The 21,216-nt window shown below is 41.3% G+C and overlaps 1 protein-coding gene across 1 annotated transcript in view; it reads left to right on the top strand.

Annotated features, from left to right (window-relative positions):
- The window catches only part of rab26 (RAB26, member RAS oncogene family), a 105,828-nt gene that overhangs the window by 43,066 nt on the left and 41,546 nt on the right, over positions 1–21,216 (top strand). Inside the window, exons 3-4 of the mRNA XM_030755161.1 lie at positions 9,843–9,884; positions 14,515–14,581. Coding sequence (XP_030611021.1) covers positions 9,843–9,884; positions 14,515–14,581 — 109 coding nt within the window. The remainder of the gene's footprint in view (positions 1–9,842; positions 9,885–14,514; positions 14,582–21,216) is intronic.

Here is a 21,216-nt window from a genome sequence, read left to right as displayed (position 1 = left end):
TGGTTGTTTTTGACTGGGAGTGGTTCAGGGAGGAGGTGGAGGAGCTCCATTTTTTTCGCAGATTATCGGTCTCATACTGTCTGACATGGTGACAGTTTTAACAAATATGTAAAAACCAGATTTTTTTATAAAAGTTACATCCTGCAGCTTTAATCTGTATAAGATTAAAGGCTTTAGTTCTTACTGTTGATGAGTGTTTGCCAGTTTTTCAGTTTTACACATTTAGCTATGTGGTTTTGAAAAAGCACCCATTTTTACAAAGGTTGTTGCATTAAAAACAACACAACTTTATGCATTGTTTATGAAAGGCAGAGAAAAGTTAAGACTATTGTGATGAACTATGAATAATTGTTTTACATTCTGTGATAAATGATGGAAGTCACCCAGGAGTATTAAATAAAGATGGTTATATTTATTTGAGCTGTGAGTGTTTAATATCAGGGTAATTTTATGGGAATGCGGATCTTTCAGATCAATTTGAGAAGTGATTTTGATCATGTTTCACATTTTATTGTGTCATGTAGTGTCAGGCACTGGTCTTGGTCTTGTCTCGGTCTCGCCCCCCCTCGGTCTTGGTCTCGACTGGTCTCGGACCCTAAAAGTCTTGGTCTTGTCTCGGTCTCGATACCCTCTGGTCTTGGTCTTGTCTCGGTCTCGGGTTAGGTGGTCTTGACTACAACACTACTACAGCCTCCTCCACGTCTCCTGGTGTACCGGCCTGTCTCCTGGTAGCGCCTCCAGCACCTTCTTGCCACAGCTCGCATTGATGTGCCATCCTGGATGAGCTGCACTACCTGGGCCACTTGTGTGGGTTGTAGAGTCCGTCTCATGCTACCACGAGTGTGAAAGCACCACCAACATTCAAAAGTGACCAAAACATCAGCCAGAAAGCATAGGTACTGAGAAGTGGTCTGTGGTCCCCACCTGCAGAACCACTCCTTTGAGTGTGTCTTGCTAATTGCCAATAATTTCCACCTGTTGTCTATTCCATTTGCACAACAGCATGTGAACTTGATTGTCAATCAGTGTTGCTTCCTAAGTGGACAGTTTGATTTCACAGAAGTTTGATTTACTTGGAGTTATATTGTGTTGTTTAAGTGTTCCCTTTATTTTTTTGAGGTGTGTGTGTGTGTGTGTGTGTGTGTGTGTGTGTGTGTGTGTGTGTGTGTGTGTGTGTGTAAATAATGTATTGGCTTTATGTTGTTAAACAAAAAAAATAGTTTATCTGGGTTATAGGGTAGCATGGTGGTGCAGTGGTTGGTGCTGTTGTCTCGCAGTAAGAAGGTCCTGGGTTTGAATCCACTCTGGGGCCTTTCAGTGTGGAGGCTGCATGTTCTCCCTGTTCCACCCACGTCTCTGTGATTTGTCTTCTGCTTCCATGCATGGGATTTGGTCAATTGGTGATTGTAAATTGGCTGCAGTTGTGAATGGTTGTCTGTCTCTCTGTATTAGCCCTGTGCAGGGTGTCCCCTGCCTCTTGTCATATGACAGCTGAGATAGGGTTCATCCTCCCCATGACCCTGAATTGGATAAGCAGAAGAAAATGGATGGATCTGGGTTATTCATGCAAAATAAATAGCTTAACTCTTGTGATGAGAACTAATTGTTTGAAGCCATCTGAATAGCAGGCTGTAAGGAAAGACTGACAACTATGAAAATGTGTTGTATTGATACATTCTACTAGACACTCTGTAAATGGAGAGTTTGACATCTTCCATTGCTCAAATCCTATTTAAAAACTTTTCCTTTCCATGAAATGTGTGTACATATCTCCACACCAGGCCTGACCCTCTAATCTCCAGACATCATAGACAATGTTTTCTGGGCTAAATCTGGTTGCCTTCTGTGTTTCTTTAAATATAAATTACAGCTATTACAAAAGCTTGGGCTGTGTCCACATGTACACGAATATTTTTTTAAATGATAATTTCCCCCTTTTTTTAAAAAAATAGCTCCATCCACATGAAAACGTAACAAAATGATGTCAAGAGGAAGCTAAAGCAATAGGTGGCAATATAATCCTGACCACATACAATCAGAAGCCTAAAAAAGGAGTCGCACACCTTTGACATCACAATACAATATCTTCATTTTCCTTGTTCACATGTAAACGGGGAGAAATGGAGTTTCTGGAAATCTTCATTTTTCAGTGAAAATGAAAAAATGCTAAATGCTGTATAGGTGTGGATGTAAGGCCAAAACACATTAAGCTGCATTTACAAAAATACCCATGTATGAGTGTGTGTGGACAGGGTCTCGAAGTCCACTCTGTATTAACCACTTATGTTCTGGTGATTTCAAGAGCAAGAGAAGAAGTGTGTTGCTTATTTGAGGTTAAATGTATGAGTAGCAGTGGAAGATGTACAGTATGGGAGTGAACAATGACAATGCTGTGTCAGGCTTCAGGATGGTGCTACCATTGATTCCATGCTCAGCAGACCCTCTTTGGGCCCAAACACATGTGCCAGGCAGTATGATGTATATAGATCTATACACAATTGCTGAAATTAGTAACAAAAGTATATAGGGAAAAGCCTACATTTCCTGTAGCCCTGTATTTCCATAGAAGTTGCTTCACGCATGTCTTGGATTTCAGATGTATCAGAAGCACTGTGCAGGTTTGTTCTGTGGACTGGTTCACAGTTATATAAACACCCTGCCTACACACAGTGCTGCTAACATCTTTACTCTTTTAAAGTAAAAAAAAAAAAAAAAAATCATTAGTAACACAGTGAGTCACATTCCTACTTCAATCCCTGTTGGTGTTCCTGCGATCACACAACAACATTTCATTTGTGGCTTTTCGTATAAAACAAAAACAAACAAACAAAATGCAAACTGCTTAAGTCTCTATATATCGCTTACTGGTTACTTATGATTGCTGAAAACCCTGAACTTCCACTTGATGGTGCAGCAGCAGTATGAACATCTAATGGCTCCAGTTGTAAGTCTTACCAATGTCATTTTTATTGAAGTGTTGTTTACTTGGTACAATGTAGCAACATTATTTATTATTATTATTATTATTACTAGTGGGTTAAAAATGAAATATTGGAAATTCTGAAACCCTCTGGCATTTTGAGGCACACCATAACTCTTGAATTTTAAGATGTTTTTGGATCTTCTTGTTGGTCTGTACTAATGGGTCTCTATTTCTTCTCTCTAGTTCTCCTGTCAGAATTTGAGCATACGTATCTTAGCATTACCAGACACAATTTGGTAATTAAGGCCTATCGTGATTCTCTGCACTCTCTTATTAAAAAAATAAAAACAAAGGGCTGCGGTGGTACAGTATGTACAGCTGCAACATCTTCACTCTTCCATGAGGCATTTTTAATTTACCAAGAGGCCCTTATATTGGATCTTCCCTCTTTTCTGGGCTCAAGAAGCTCAGCATACTCTTACAACTAAATATAGATGCAATAATCAAGAGTTCATAAGTCTGTAAGTAAAAAGCAATGTTGCTCCTTCAGCTTGTACAAGCCACAGCTGCTCCGCTTTTAAAAAAAATCAGCGAGACTGTTCTTTAACTCCTGCCTTTCTTAAGTTCTTACCAATAATCTGTTATTGTAAAAGTATTTAGTTCATCTAGGTAGTGTAATTAAGTGTAAAAGTAGTTCAGGCATCAAAGTTGTGGTTAATGGATATTATGTAGCAAACTTTATATATTTGATGGCTAGTGAAGCCAGATTAGTTGGCTTATTGGATTATTAATTAAAGTGAGAGTAAGACTTTGAATAACCAGAATGGACATTGAAGGTCAGTCAGTGATGGACAGCAGCATTGGTGATAGCTATTCTTAAGAACTAGTGGACACATTGAGCCTGTCCAATACTGATGTGGATATATATACTGTAGGGTTGTTTTTTGGGGGCAAGTCCTATGTGGGTGTTGTGTGGATTTGTTTGTATTGCAGTGTGAATTATGGCATGGCTAAGGCTTTGTAGCCTTACCATCCAAGCCCTAGTGCTGAAATGTATTCATGCCCCGCAGTTTGTTTTTGACCCTTGGTCATGGTCTTATAGTGTGTTGGTGGAAGGGACTTTAAACATCTGCCCTTGAACCACTAAATCATTACTGAGATCCAAAACAGATTTGCAATGGTAAGTAGTGGTAATTTAAATAAAAATGAAGAGATCTGTAAGAAGGGTTTTTATAGCAAAACACTACACAGATGCACAGATGTGTATGATTTCACCAAACAGCTGGAAAGCTGTTGTAAAGTCTTTTTATTTTGCCCTGCACCAGTGACGAGGTTAACGGTAGTGATGCAGCCTTCACGTCACAGAGTAATCCACCAGGAATGTGGGCTAGCACATGATTTTTGCTACATGACTTCATGTGAATTTTCTCTCAGTACGTTGGAGTGACCTCAGCCAAAGGCTCATAGAAAAAGTGTTATGCACTGCATGCCAACACTACTCTGATGGCTTTGCTTTTAGCTTTGGGCGATGTACAAACCTCCACCCTTCATACATTTGGGACAGGAAGTGATGCTGTCTTTCTTGGTGGGGAGACATTGAGAATAAATTAGATCAGTTATTAAGGTTACAAGCTGCTGTGTTTTTGCTGGAACAACTCTGCACCGGAAGACATCTCTCAAGCGTCTGTGTGCGTAGACTTCCAGAGGCTGCCTTTGAGCAACTATTCTTTCCAGGCATAAATGCCCTTTAATGCAGTCAAAATGAGGCTTAGCAGCTGGTAAGTGGTTCCCCTTTGTAAAGTAAACTAACTCAGACTCACAATATCACATGTAATATGGATGAAATGCATTAAGAATGAGGGGAAGTGTGCTGCTTTTTAGAGAATGGGTCAATTGCTCAAGGCTTCAAACTCCAAAACACAGTTTCTGTATCTACAAGGCAGAGATCAGTATGTAAATTAAAAGCTGGTAATGCAACATTAAGTAGATTAACCAAATATTTTTGCATTACTTTTGTTCCTGTAATGAGCTTATAATCATGCATGCCCTGTGGAAGCGAGCGCCTACACACTTGCCAGCCTGTGATTTGTGGTTCTCAGACTAATTCACTAATCAGTGTTGACCCAGACAGAAAATAAAATATCAGGTTCTATTGGGAGTCTTGATTTTGTGTGTGTGTGTTACTTATGTGTGTTGGCATGCTTTTAACTTATGAGACTGCTGGCCCTTCTGTATGTTGCAGCTTTCTTTCATTAAAAGGTGGGTCTTGCCGTCTGCCATGGCAGTCTGCCCACGGTGGTTAGTTGTGATTGAGAGTCAGGAGATGCCACCTCAGTGAAAAAGGCTTTTTCATCTGCAGGTGGAAAGCAATCATAACTTCAATTTTTCAGCAGCTAAAACTGGAGCAACAGATCACACAATTCAGCAGTCAGCTCCTGTGCTGGTGCACTTGTGACTCAGAAGATTTCCCCTTTAGGTCTTTGTCTGAATTTGATGTGTGTTTTTTCTTTTTTTAACAGCGATAACTTGTGGTCCCACTGAACTGTTATTTTTCTTTTCTTTCCATGTTTTTGCTGTACTGCTGCTGGTTACTGAAAGCAAAAAGCTAGGTTATCCTTTTTACCTCCTGCTCATACGTCGGCCCTTAAATGTTCAGAAACATCCATCCATCAAAATGGAAATTTAAAGGTCAACAATTTTACAGCACATGCTTCACCCCCATGTCTTTGCAGGTCCCTCGGTGAAAGTTTCTGTTTTGATGGATGTGCTTGCAGAAATAATCAATTGTTGCCTCAAACTAACAGTGCAAATTTTACATTTTTTTTTAACACATTGTTCTTTTATTGTTGTTATATATATAAATTTTACAGTACAAAAGTGACAAATTTCCTTTTTAAATTTTGTAATTATATTCAACAAGTCTTTGATTTGAGAGTAAAGTTGACAGAAACAGGCTTCTTAATTCTTTCCTCCAACCAACACCTGTTGTTTGGAATAAGAACTGCTGCTGTTATAAGAACTGTGTGTCCCAGGGATCCCAGGGGCTTTGTTGTAGGGTCTCCCAAGGCAAATTGATCCCGGGTGAGGGGCCAGAAGAAGAGACAACCCCTGTGGAAGAAAGATCAAGGGAACAGTTTATTGTGCCCCACCCTGGAGCCAGGCCTGGGGAGGGACCTCATGGGAGGGTACCTGGTGGCCAGGCCTTGGCCCCAAAGAGGAGACATGGGCCCGCCCTCCTGTAGGCCCACCAGGAGGAGGTGTCGTAGGGGCCGGGTGCAATGTGTGTTGGGTGTCAGCCAAGGATATCGGATAATCGAGGCTAGCTATTGGGACATGGAATGCCACCTCTCTGGTGGGGAAGGAGCCTGAGCTCGTGTGTGAGATTGAGAGATACCAGCTAGATATAGTTGGGCTCACCACAATGCATGGCCTGAGCTCTAGAACCAGTCTCCTGGGGAGGGGCTGGACTCTGTTCCAGTCTGGAGGTGCCCTCGGTGAGAGGCTGCAGGCTGGGGTGGGCATCCTTGTACACCCTCGGTTTGCTAACTGTATGTTGGAGTTTTCACCAATGAATGAGAGGTTCGCTTCCCCTCATCTACGGGCCAGGGAACGGGACCTCACAAAACAACACTGCATATTTATTTCTTTACAGCTACTGGTATACAACTGCAAGCTGGTGATTTATTTAGGTCTACAAATACATAGCTGTGACTGTAGTATGTACAGAGGCATTTGTTAGCCTGCTTCCTGCTTGGAAGTCTGCATCTGTCTGTGGATAATCATGAATTGACTCACTACTTACAGCAATTTCTGAGAAGTTAAACGTACTATTTTTGTTATGCAATATAATATAATGGAATGTAATAAGGCACAGAGGAATCAGTTTACTTAAATGGAGAACTATCAAAAATAAATGTACAAAATACACTGCCTGGCCAAAAAAAAAGCCGCCAACTGGATTTAACTAAGCAAATAGGTATGAGCCTCCTATTGGATAATTACTGCATGGGCGATTATCTTTCAGCTGGCAACAAGTTATTTAACCCCAACTGGTGCAATGAGTTGCTTCTCATTTCTTAAACAACCGTATTGAAAGACACAAAAGATGTCAGTTTGAGAAGGGTCAAAACATTGGCGTGCATCAAGCAGAGAAAACATCTGAGGAGATTGCAGAAACTGCAGAAACTACTAAAATTGGGTTAAGAACTGTCCAGCGCATTATTAAAAACTGGAAGGATAGTGGGGGCCGATCGTCTTCGAGGAAGAAATGTGTCCAGAAAAAAAATCCTGAATGATTGTGATCGGCGATCACTTAAACGTTTGGTGAAATCAAATCTGAGAAAAACAACAGCAGCACTCAGGGCTATGTTTAATAGTGAAAGTAAGAGCATTTCCACACGCACAATGCGAAGGGAACTCAAGGGATTGGGACTGAACAGCTGTGTAGCCTAAAGAAAACCACCAATCAGTGAGGCTAACTGGAAAAAAGGGCTTCAATTTGCGAGGGAGCATAAAAATTGGACTCTGGAGCAATGGAAGAAGGTCATGTGGTCTGATGAGTCCAGATTTACCCTGTTGCAGAGTGATGGCGCATCAGGGTAAGAAGAGAGGCAGGTGAAGTGATGCACCCATCATGCCTAGTGCCTACTGTACAAGCCTGTGGGGGCAGTGCTTTGATCTGGGGTTGCTGCAGTTGGTCGGGTCTAGGTTCAGCAACATTATGTGCTCAAAAAATGAGGTCAGCTGACTATCTGAATATACTGAATGACCAGGTTATTCCATCGATGGATTTTTTTATTCCCTGATAGCACGGGCATATTCCAAGATGACAATGCCAGGATTCATCGGGCTCGAATTGTGAAAGAGTGGTTCTGGGAGCATGAGACATCATTTTCACACATGGATCGGTCACCACAGAGTCCAGACCCCAACCCCATTGAGAATCTTTGGGATGTGTTGGAGAAGGCAAGGTGGTCAGAATCTGCCATCATCACTGCAGGATCTTGGTGAAAAATTAATGCAACACTGGATGGAAATAAATCTTGTGACATTGCGAAACAGTGCTACAACGAATGCATGCCACAATCAAAGATAAAGGTGGTCCAACGAAATATTAGTGTGTGACCCTTTTCTTTTTTTTTTTGGTGGTGACTGTTTTTTTGGCCAGGCAGTGTATGAAAGCTTTATACTGTTGCACTGACGCATTTCCCCCAAGAATAGGTATATCTGTACATTGATGATACGCAATGACAGCAACAACAATGGATTGACGAAGCTTTGCCAACAAATGTATGTCTCTAAGCAGCCAACTCTGCTATTTTATAGATTCTTTTTAAGGGGGCAGACGTTTCCTCCAGTGTTTCAGCCGCGTGCTTTTAAGCTGTTTCAGACGAGGATAAGTTAGTGTCCCAGAGTTCAGCATTGAGCCCAAAATAGACAGTTTGTAAAGACGTAAAACTTCCTGCTCAGACATATTGATTATTTTACATCAGTCCATAAGTGCTAGATGGAAGCAGTATATAGTTAGGATGGAGGCATTGGTTTTATTCTCCAGCAAGGATCCACTGAGTTTTTGAGGCATTTGTCATATTTTCTTTTGAGCAAACCTTTTACTTATTTCCTGTGAGGTTGTATTAATAATGTTATTTAAAGATAAAACTTTAGTTGGCAGAATATGTTTATACAATCACATCTCTTTCCCAATATTGACCTTGAGCAAGCAGATAAACATGGTTAATTCAGCCCATTTTTGCTCCTCAGTTTATTTCCCTTGTGACAGGCATAAGAACTCAAAGTTCTTACAGTCATCATCTTTCCCTTTAAATCTTTTTTTGTTTTTCCTACAAAACCACTGATATTCCTTACCCAGCAGTGGTTTCACCCCACAGAGAGCTCAAAGCGTGCCACTGAATACCAAATTATGTGGGCTCATCAACAAAGAAACAGTTTATGGAGTGTATGTGCTCTCAGCATTTGCATGCAGGAATTCTAACAGCCTGTTCTTCTTCATCCTGAGGGGCAAACAACTGCCAAGATGGAGCAAATGTATAATGTGCAAGGGGATCAACATCAAGGCTGAGACATAGCAGCAACATGCCATCAAGCGTGAAATGGACAGTGATGTGTTGGATTTCAAATATCACATCTGCAGTGGGATAGCAAGACATTACTAAGATGCAGAGAAATGCAGTTTTTTTTGGGGGGGGTGGCAGCCGGAGATCAGTTTCCATGATGTATTTTTTACCTGTATCTGTGACAAACGAATCTTATTTGCCCTGTAATGATAGTTAGAAAGATTAGGTCTGCTCTCTGTTTATCTAAGAGAACAGTAGGAGATAATACAGGAGCGGCAGCCATCAGTGACCATTAACTTTGTGCCAAACCACCAGCCAATCATATTTCCCTGTGACGTGGCACGGCAGAAGTATTGAAAAGGTTTTGCGTGTGTGTGTGTGTTTGCGTATGCTGCTGTGCTTTGACAATCATCATGCTGGTAAATGATGCAACTCCCTGAAACAAAGGGCTTCATCATAACAAAAGGTATACACGCATAGAGCTATAGATAGCACAGTGTGCTGACAATATTGCAGTGATAAAAGAGAGCCTTGCGGCAGAGGCCGAGCCCTTATTACAACTGCGGTCACAGTAAACCAACTGTAATACATCAGCCTCTGCATGCATAGCTTGTCTTACTTTCCAAGCTCTTCTTTTTGGAGAGAAACAAATCCCTTCAGCAGTACCCGAAAGCATCATTTAGTCTACCTCTGATGTCTCTTTATTCTTCAAAACAGCTTTTTTATGCACTTGTAGCAAATGTCCTCATCATTGTTTGACACCCCTCCCCCCATGCTGTCTGACTTTCTCTCTGCACATTTGCAGTTGTGTTTAGCACTTATGAGTTTTCTCTTTTGTCTTTCAGAATAAAGTTATGAGCATTGATGCTGTGAAGGTCAAACTGCAGGTAAGAACTAAAATTCAGTCTCTCTATAAAACTTCATTCTTCTTGTTTCATTCCTGTCCAAGTGTGCGTGTGGGTTCTTTTTAAATAAGAACTCTCCTGGAGCTGTTTCCCATGGTGCAGATACCTCTCTCATACATCTTCATTTCCTGCTGTGGGAGGGGCAAAAAGTGCAAACGATGACTTAATGAGGCCTCAGTTAATCTCTATCAGTCAATTAGCTGGCTGCTCTGCCTGACTGAAGACACTAGAGGGAATTGCAGACTTTCCATCAGATTATCAAGCCTGGAAGTTATCAACGAGAGACACAGGCAGGCAGAGAAGCCAATGACTCTTGGTCGTTCAAAACCTGCATTAGCTACTGTCTGATGGGTTTTGCACCTCAATTACACAATGCTAACGTTCTTTCTCTTTCGTCATCGTTGCCATCTCTAATCCATCCGTGTTCATCCATCTGTCTGTCAAATGGTATATTTTAGTTGATAGCTCATGAATTAGTTTAATGACACTTGCAAGCATCTACAGAGTTCTTAGCTTCCAAAGAGTGTACTTCAAATGGTTTAATTATATTATAGCATAAATGAAAATGTCACTGGCGAGTTTAAGCTACACTGTTTGTGGCACTGAAAATCCAGATGACTGTCAACCTCTGGACAACTGTTTTTGATTGCGAGATGATTGCACAGGTTTCCTGGTGGGAGGCAACCTGTCTCCAACAAACGTAATCTGGCTCAGACTAACTGCAATCACTCTCAGACAGATTTGTGAAGGTTTTTCTAATAATTTCTGTTTAATTTATAAATGCAGACAGTTTGCCGACATGTTGCAATCAATCTGATTCAGTCTGCGCCAATGAGCCCCACTCGTCTGTGACACTTAAGGACATAATTGCCAACTTGACCCCATTCAAGCCCAAACTGATAGCAGACTGGTTGCAGACTGTTTGTGTCTTATTGCTGTCTTTATGCACCAAAATTGCTTGAAGAGAGGAACTGACGAGTGCAGGTGGTCACAGACCTGGTCCCTGTCTTTGAAGCAACGATTTCAACGTCAAGGAAATTGCAAGTTTATTGGACACATTATAAGTTTGGTCATGTCAGTCTTCAACCCCAGTGTGCTCGGCGTGAACCTGCTCTCTTCTGTGAAAAGCACGGGGCACCAGTGGTGGACCTGCCAATTCTGGTGTTTTTATAGCAAATGCCAATCGGGCTCCATGGTGCCAGGCAGTGAGCACAGGGCCCACTAAAGGACATCTGGGCCCTCAGGCCACCCTCATGAAGTCTGTTTCTGATTGTTTGGTCAAAAAAAATTCACACAAGTGGCCTGCTAGAGGTCATTTTGTAGCTCTGGAAGTGCTCATCCTGTTCCTCCTCGCACAAAGGTGCAGATACGGTCCCACTGATGGGTAAAGGACCTTCTATGGTCCAACTCTCTTAGAGTAACTGCCTGTCTCCTGGAATCACCTCTGTGCTGTTGAAACTGTGCTGGGAGACACAGCAAACCTTCTGGCAATGGCACATATTGATGCACAACCTGTTTCCTGTTTTCAAGGTTGTCTCATTGTTGCCCCTCTAATGAACCTGTTGTTAATTTCATTAATACCAAAGCAGCTGAAACTGATTAACAACCCCCTCTGCTACTTAAGTGACCAGATCAATATCCCAGAAGTTTAACTGACTTGATGTTATATTCTGATTTAAAAGTGTTCCTTTAGTGTTTTTGAGCAGTGTACATATGTACACTCAATCTTTTAATAAGAGGTGCTGAATGTTCTACATGAAAAGGATTAGTTTGATAGAACTCACTGGATTAAGCACTACTAATAGGAAAGTCCAAGCAACTCAGTGGAGATATAAGAAGGAAAATTACTGATTTACACAAGTTGGGAATCTCTCTTGCAGCCATTTTTGAACAACTGCAGATTCCAACATCATCAGCTCAAGCAGTTGTATTCAGTTCAATTGAATTTTATTTGTATTGCACCTAATCACAACAACAGTTGCCTCAAGGCACTGTATAGTATAGTTATTTGGATGTGCCACCACTGTGCCAAGATCTGCAAGATGTCCAATGTGTATCTATATATTTAAGCTTGTACATATACTTTTGACCCTGTGTGGATTAGAGAAAATCCAAAATAAATTCAAACTTAGGCACCCAGTTCTTGTTTTTTTGTTTTGTTTTGTTTTTTGTGTTTTTTATAAAGTGATTAAAGATGTACAGTACCGGTCAAAAATTTGGACACACTCAAACCTTTGACTGGTACTGTATGCTGTACAATCATTCTATCCTGGAAAAAAGTTCAATGAAATCAATAAAAGCCCAAGATTACCATGACATTCATGCCCATGATGAGTGTATATGAACGTCTGTGAACTATAATTGTAGTCATTGTCGAGACTTCCTTTGTCTTTTGCCTCTTTTTTTCTTTTTAACCTTTTTTCTCATCACCACCTCCTGCAGTAACTATCCATTTGTTTGCTGCTAAAAGCTTCATTTAGACACTAGCTTGTTAGTGCTGGTTAGGAAGAATACATGGCATGTGTTAAGCACCTGGAAACAGAGGAGAGTTAATGAGATTAATGTAAAACGTTCCGGTTAACGTCGGTAAAGCCAAAACTCTGAGCTGAAACATGCTGAAACAAGGGGAGCTTTCAAGCTCATTGATGATTTAATGTTAAAAGTGGGTCCTGTTACATTCAATAAATCAGTCCAGAATATTTTACACAGTTATCCTTTCTCACATATGTCATAAAGCAAGAAATAATCCACTTTAGATGCACTTGAGACTAATTTATAGCACAATCGCACAGAGATAATTACTCACCTATGATAAAATATCCTCAACATTTCTGGTTCTATTTTTGCCTGTGTTCTTGACTCTCGTCTCTGGCGACGGCTGGGTGACCCGTGGAGAGTGTTTGGTCTGTTTTAATTGGTTTTTCACGTGAGCACAAACTGACTAATCATAAATTGAATTGAAAAGATTAAAATGAAGAGAGGGGGGAAATTTAAGAAGTATAAAACTGGGAGCAAAACCAATTAATCGCATGCTGGGGATTCATTCAAGAGAGCACGAACTGCTCTGGAGAATGATAACACAAATTACAACAGCAGGTAGCAGCAGAAAAGGAGAAACATGGGATAATGTTAAGAAGTGAATGCCGTTAATGACTTCTTGAGTACAAAGCCTCAATGATGAGGTCCAGTGTGGGTATATTTGACTCGGGTTTTCGAGCAGAATGCTGTTTTTCACTGGGCTGTTACTTTGTTTGAAAAATTGTGCTGTTACATTTAAAAGCACTTTGAAGGTTTTATTCCAGATGTAACGGGACTCAAACCTTCCAAAAAGTCAAAGTCTCGGGGATCATCAAGTTGTTTTTTGGCAAATGTGAGATGGGCCTTTGTGTTCTTTTTGGTCAGCAGTGGTTTTCACCTTGGATGCTATTTTTGCCCAGTCTCTTTCTTACTGTTGAATCATGAACTCTGACCTTAACTGAGCCAAGTGAGGCCTGCAGTTCTTTTGATGTGGTTCTGGGTTCTTTTGCGTCCTCCTGGATGAGCCGTCCATGAGGTCTTGGAGTAATTTTGGTAGGCCGGCCTCTCCTGAGAAGGTTTACCACTTTTCCAATTTTTCTCTATTTGTGGATAATGGCTCTGGTTCACTGGAGTCCCAAAGCCTTAGAAATGGCTCTGTAACCCTTTCTAGACTGATAGATGTCAATGATTTTGTTTTTCATCTGTTCTTGAGCTGCTTCAGATCGTGGCATGATTTCTTTTTGGGCTCATTTAGGCTGCTCCGCTTTCTCAGACAGGTTCTGTTTAAGTGATTGTTTTTTGTTGGATTCAGCAGGTCTGGCAGTAATCAGGCCTGAGTGTAGCTGGTGAAATTGAACTGAACTTTCCAAAGAATTTGGTTAATCACAGTTAATTCAAGATCTAATTACATTTTCCCTTAATAACGCTGCATTTTGTACTTACTTGGTCTTTGTATATTGTTAAAATTTGTTTGATGATTTAAAAAAAAGTGTGATAAATGGAAAAAAAAAATTCCAGAAGGTTTTCTTTAACTTTTTCGTGACACTGTATTGCACGTCTAAAGTCCATCATTTCATTTTCGTGTTGAAGTGTGTGATTTTACACAAATTGTAGGGACCACAAAAAAATCTGTCTGGTTCTAATAATGAACATTTTATTCACTAAAAAGCTTTAGCGGGTGTCTGAAAACCCTGTACTGCTCTCTAATTAGTAAAGACAAGTGTGATGTGGTCCCTGGCTCAGAACAGAGCTGCTAATGTCAGCCTAAACTCTTAAAAACCTCATTACATGACATGCTATCAGTTACAACTTTTATTATAGCAAACACACAATTTTCTCTTTATCCATCAATGACCCCTTTGGATTTGTGTTCTAAAAACATCGTCCTCCACGCTTGATTTGTCTCATTGCAGCCCTAGAGGTGCTGTTTTAACTATAGTTGCTAAACTGCTAAGCTACTAAGCTGTGGCTGTGGATGGGAAGGATTGTCAAAGAATGAATTTGAGCGTGAAATTGTTTATCATAAACGTTATCAACATGGCATCAACAAGTTCTGTTAATGCCACTCTTCCTTCCTTCCTTCTTTCTCTCTCAGATTTGGGACACTGCTGGTCAGGAGCGTTTTCGGAGCGTCACTCATGCTTATTATCGCGATGCTCACGGTAGGATTCCTCCATTCGTGTGTGCGAGAACCTCTTTGATTGTGACTGACATCCTGCTCTCTACCTTCTATTTTCTCCTGACACAGTCAGACTGTTCTGACTGACATTTCTTTGCTTTTGTTTTCTTCAAATGTGGGACTGACACCAGCAAGCGCCCTGCTCCCTGTTGTTCACTCATTCCTGTTGGGATTGCAAAAACATGCTGGTTGCAGTTGCATTGATAGACTGTGGTGTGTGTGTGTGTGTGTGTGCATTTCTACCTGTGTTTCTCATGTTGTCGGGTCATAAATTTTTAATGTAATGAATGCATTTTGGTTTGGAGTCTTGGGTCGAGCTCATGTTTAAGTTCTGTAAGTATTGGTTAAGGTTACAATTAGGAAATTAATATAAGTCAAAGTGATCTCCTCAGAAGTGAAGAAAACACCACTCTCACTGTGTGTGTGTGTGTGTGTGTGTGTGTGTGTGTGTGTGTGTGAGAGCATTTGCGGGTTCTCTTAAGCGTGAGGCTAACCACTGGGTGGGAAAATGAGCCTGCCTCTCACACTGTCGGGGAATGGGGAGGGATTGGGGAGATTGCTCTGAGCTATTCCCATGTGTGTTTGTGAGAGTGTATGTGTGTGTAGTAGTTATATCTCGAACAGCCCCGCTGAGTACTGATAACAGTTTGCCTCGGGCCAACCTGAATGAGCAGGTGTAGTTGAACACACACACACATACACACACGCTGTACAGGCATTATCTCAAATGCAAATCTGCTCGGTAGCGTACAAAATATCATCCTGATGGGAGGTGGTTGAAAACATGTGTATCTGATTGTGTCTGTTATGTATGGGTGTGTGCTTGCCTTTCATTGCATGTGTGCAGAGGTTCGCCTGTGTTATCTGTGAGTACATGTGCAGTTTTTTTTCTTCAGTGTGTGAATGTAGGCACATGCGTATGTGTGACTGGCCACTTGCCCAGCGTTATTCTGATCTGTCAGTGCAACAGTTTAGCCTCACTGATCTTTAACAAGGCACCAAGGGAGCCTCAAACCAGCTCCTCTGAGTTGTCCTTCTGTTGCTGACTTTTAAATAAAGCTCATTCGCTCTGACAGGCCGGACCAGGGGAGGGGATGCAGCCCAAATGCAGCTGTCACGAAAGCTGTCTGTTACTGTGAACTAATGGACAGTTCTTCATGGCTCAGACTTTGAAAAGTAAAGATCCCTCTGTCAGGGGGCTCTTTTCCATTTCTGAGCATTGTCAGGTAAAAGTGACCAAGTCCAAATGAAACAAATTATATATGCATCTATATACAAAAGCATGAGGTTTTTGAGTCAGTGGTTTAAAAACTGTAGTTTCTGTCAAGGAAGATAAAGTTTCACTGCTTATACTTCTTTATTATTTTCTTTCATCCCCACATGGATGATTAACTGAGTGCATATGCTCTCCGTCAAAATCATTACTGGTTACTGATTAGATTTCTTTGGAACTCGTCACTAGAGCCCATGCTCTCTGTCACCGAGCAGCTCCACTGCCATCTGCTGAATGGAGCACATAAGGTGCTATGCTGAAAAGTGTCTAGATGAAAATGTCAAGTTAGCGGCCCGCCAGTTCAGACAACGCACTTCAGACTGCTGCTTATGTCACTACAAAAGACACAATGAGTCACAATTCATCATCACCAGTTCTGCTTGTATCTGTTAGTGACTGACACGTCGTTAATAAGTCATACCTGATGTAATCAGACTACAGTGAACGTTTGGCTGCAAAGTGGGAGAGCAAGGGAGAGATTTAAGCAGTAACACTCTGTCTATGCTGGGGAAAGTAGCCTCTTTGCTAATGACTTCACTTAAATACTTTTTGGACTCAGGTGTTCTAGTTGAGGTGGAATCCTAAGTGTGACTTGTAGACGTGCCCCTCCCCCCATAAATAAAGGCTTACAAAGTCTTGTTTATGATAGTTTGCTCTTGGTTGGTAAGAATCAAACCTTTATCCCAACAACTTTCTGAGCACTGAAGAGTTGCATAAAGCTGGAAAAGCCTATGAAAGCATTTCTAAAGACCTGGGTGTGCATTAACCTTCTGAGGTCTATGTTGTCACTGGTGACACCCCCTACCCCAGTGTTTCTCAAACTGTGGGTCATGACAGGTGGGGCATGACCGCCCTGGGGAAAAAGCCATGTGGAGCACATTTTGAACATCAATTCTCAAGGCGGAACAACGAAATGTTAGCAGGTATGTTAGCACAGCGACTAGCGAAACTCTCCACTGTCAGCGTCTGCTGTATACATAGAGCCGTCGTGCTGCCGCTGTTCCATCGAGTGGACATCCTATACAGAATTTATAGCAATCCATCCAATAGTTTTAAAGCTATTTTTGGAGAAGTAGTGGACTAACTAAATGTGACAAATGACTGCCCAGGACGGTTCAGTAGTTGTTGCAGGAGAGTGAAGCATGTCTCAGAGTGCTGCTGTGCCCTCTAGACAGCTTTTGATGTTTGTCATATTTAACTTTGGCCACACTCTGTTTTCATTATGCCCATAAATGGAGAGCAAGAAAATTCAGACAAAACAGTACAAATGAGCTGGTGGTTGGAGTGAGCCCAGTGCAATCTGCCAGGCCCATCTGGTGTAGAGGGTGATGTGAAGGTCCAGCTGGGTCCAGAAACCAGCCGCAGACTTTTTCCCCCCTCTACCCCAGTGAAACTGACAGTTTGTCATTTCCGCAGCATGGAGCGAAACCACGGGGTGCTCAAAGAGGAAAAAAGAAAGCAGACTTGGTGGTTGAGACAAGTAACAAGAGGGGGGAAAGCTGAGGAAGGGAGGTATTGAGATGTAAAATACCACGATGTAGGGAGGGGGTTCATGCAAGCATGACAGAGTGAAAAATTGAGAAATGTTTAGAAAGACAAATGAATTTATCAAATCAAGAATGGAAAGCAAGACATCTAGAGGAGCAAAGCAGTCAGAACCATTCAACATGGCGCAAAACCAGCTTTCATCACAAAAGGCAACTGACACAAATCAATTAACGTCAAAGCTGAAAACTGTGAATAAAAGGGTGAAAACACTAGAGCTTAACACACACACACACACACACACAATGACTATATTAGAATAAAGGACGAGTGGAGCTTAAGGTGTTAAAGTGAGTAGTTTCGGGCCCTTCGTACATTCATCTGTTATGACGAGACATGTTGAAACTGAAAGCAGCTGCCATCTTAAGCTATCACTGAAAAATAGCCATTACCTCTAACTGGGTGTTACCAGTCACTTTGTAACAAATACGTCACATCAGAAAATGGCAGACATTTCAGCTTGAAATTAAACTCTTCCAAAGTCCTTTCCCATTTCTATATCTCTCAAACGAGAGGAAACATGATGAATTCAGTGAAACAGAATAATTGAGTTAATAGATTTAGTGGAACAGGTAATGGCTGCATTAGAGATGGCGCCGCCAAAGGGTGTTTTATGATTGAAAGGGTTGTTCGGGCTGTATTGTTCTGAACGAGGTGCTTTGGCTGCTTCATTTCCTTATAATGGCCTTCATTGCTTTTGCTACCCATGGTGTAAGGAAGGGAAGGGTTATGGCCTTGAAGGCACTCCAGCAATAGTGCTGCAGAGATGAAGCTATTTAAATATGTTACAGGATTTCTGTTTGTCCTTAAGTCTAAAATGCAATAATCTGAATTTTCAGTCTTTCAGCGCTGCCCAAGGTCTTAAATGCAGTCAGCTGTTGCATCTTATGCAAGAAAGCACTAAGAAGTTTGAGTATACGGACAGGAAGCTAAAAAACAACCGAAACCAGCCACCAGCAAAGACCTGCTGTCGCCCAGTATGGAGCATCGCCCAGCACAATCCACTGTGCAAAGTAATTCAAAAAGCTTATAGGCATTTAAATTACAGTGAAAGAGGGAAAATCAATGCTAGAGCATTTTAAGTGTCACAAAAGCTTATGGCCCAGAGTTACTGTCACTTTTACCCAAATTATTTCATTAACGTCTCTATTGATTGAGCTGAATCAATAAGTTAGTTGCTTTTATTATATTTATCAACCAAAGTGTGAAAACCTTTTCCAGGTAATGGCTCCAGCCAGAATCAGCTTTGTTTTTCTTTTTCTGACATGACTGTAAATACTTTTGGGACCTCAGATTCCCCTCTTGATGCATTTCAAGCAATTAAAATGCAGATGCCACTAAAGGCTGTCAGTATTTTTGGCAGAGGTCTTCTTTGAGATGAACTAATTAGTCTTTAAAGGGATGCTGTAATTATTAATTGAATGGAGTCATACAAGTGACAGCAAAGTCGCTGTTTAGTGCTTACGTGTCTCAGTTAATTGGTCTATTTTAGAGGGTGTTGAGACTTCTCTCCCAAGCTGGATGCAAAAGGAGAGACGCGATGCAAAGATACTGCAGGAGGTGGGAAAAAAAAAAAAAACAATGTTTGGCTTGCTTGTCAACATTGTGACTGATACTCATAGAGAAAATTAAGCTTTTAATATCCACCAAGTCACTGGAAACCCATTAAGCGTTACGGGTAACGTTTGGGTCTAACAGTCACTCCCTTTTTAAGTAATTTTTCCTCTTTGTGACCCATTTAAAGAAAAGCTTTTAACAGAAAAAGCTATAATGCCAAAATTAGCCTTTTTTTTTAGCATGTGGCTATAATATAATCCGATCCTGACCTTAGATGGGTCACTGGTTCCGACTTAAGTTTGCAAAGTTGCATCAGACAACTTGTCTGATATCCAAGAGATTTTTTTTTCTGGCTTACTGCCAAAGTGGAGATTGATGTCCATAATGTGCAGTGCCACATTTGTTGAAAACGCGCATAGCAATACGAACACCTCATACCAACTCTCAAGCATGGTGGTGGATGGGTGACGATTTGGGCCTGTTTTGCAGCCTCAGGACCTGGGCACCTTGCACTCATTTAGTTGACCATGAACCATCTATTGCCAAGAGGTAATTGAAGTAATTGCTTGACCCAAGTTGGGTCCTGCAACAGGACGATGATCCCAAGCACAGCAGCAAATCAATAACAGAATGGCTGAAAAAGTCAGGGAAGAGTGGGCTTTTATTCCTCTAGAACGATGTGAGAGACTCATAAAGCCAAACAGAACAGAATTACTTATAATCAGCTGTTGCTGCTTAAGTTGGTAGAACCTATAGAGGCTACATCTATTTCATATTAAATCAGTGTCATTACCTCATTATGTTGCTGCTCTGCTTGGCCTCATCATGTCTTGCCTGCATCATTTTTTATTCCTTCTATTGCATCTTATCGGGACACTATTCTTGTCACTAATGAGCAACTGTAGGCCTCAGTCTGCAGCAGCAGCTTGTGGGGGCAAAACGTACCCCAACTAAGATCGGGAGGACGGACAGCAGCAGGGAGAACATTGATCAAGAGATGTGTAAAGAACATCTGCATCAATAAGGAGAAAGGTTGAAAAGAAAAGATGGAGGGAAAAGGATGAGAAGAAAAAGAGAGGGGATTCAAAGGGTGTGCATGGAACAGCAAGAAAAGGTTGATTGGAAGCACAACATTAATGATAAGCTGTGCAATCTATCATCAGAATCCTGGGGTGTCTTTCATGTGCACGTGCACACACAGAGGCACACATCTTTGATCTTTTTTGCATATGATAAATATTATAATTCATATGCAAGGTCACCATAAAAGGTATTTTTAATGCTTTTTTTTTCTTAGTTATTTGAAGTCGGTTAAGAAGAAGCTCAAAAGTTTCTGCATCAGTACGCTCGCACAGAGGTGTGTATCAGCTTATACCCTCCGCTGAACTCATTAATATCTTCCTGACCTACTTAACTTCAGCCACTGGGCCGGCTCACGTTCTTCTTACTTTACCTGCTTATATATATATATATATATATATATTTTTTTTTTTCACAGTTTTCTGAAAAGACAGGTGTCAGGTGACAGGTGTGGATTCTTCCTAGAACATTCATTAATCGCTCTTCACAGTGATCGAGCCATTTCTTTCTATAATGCCATCGAATGAAGACTTTCCCATGCTTGTGCAGGAAAAGAGGTAGAAATAGTAACTGCTGCTAGAGGACTGTCAGAGCAATAATGAAAGTGATGGAGGGGACAGCGTAGCAATGTCACACACTCGCTTTCATTTTTGACGTACAGTAACATCAATGGCAGGACAGAGACTTGCCTGAAGGGATAAAGTGAAAGTCATCAGTGAGAAATATCACAAACACACAGGCTTTTTATTAGCGGGCGTCCTTTGAGCTGAGCAGGTTCCGGTAATGGATCGTGACTGTAGTTGATGGAAATGTTCTGGCACCTAAATTAGTGCAGTCTGTAAAAGTCACTCCTGAAACATTTTTTAAAAACTTTCAGTCGTAGTTCTTTTGCCTGTGTATGCTGTATGTTTCCCATTAATCAACAGACAGGCCGCCAGCCTGTCGCAGGACTAACACAGAAAGACAACCATTCACACCTATGGACAGTTTAGAGTCACCAGTTAACCTAAAGTCACTAACTGCATGGAAACCCACACAGACACGAGGAGAACATGCAAACTCCACGCAGAGAGGCCCGGCCGAGGTGGACTCAAACCCAGGACCTTCTTGCTGTGAGGCAGCAGTGCTAACCACCGCACCACCGTGTTACCTAATTGCACAAT

Source organism: Archocentrus centrarchus, chromosome 19 (assembly GCF_007364275.1).
Source record: "Archocentrus centrarchus isolate MPI-CPG fArcCen1 chromosome 19, fArcCen1, whole genome shotgun sequence".
NCBI lineage: Eukaryota > Metazoa > Chordata > Actinopteri > Cichliformes > Cichlidae > Archocentrus > Archocentrus centrarchus.
The sequence above is the reverse complement of the archived record's forward strand: the minus strand, read 5'-3'. Positions and strand labels throughout refer to the sequence as shown.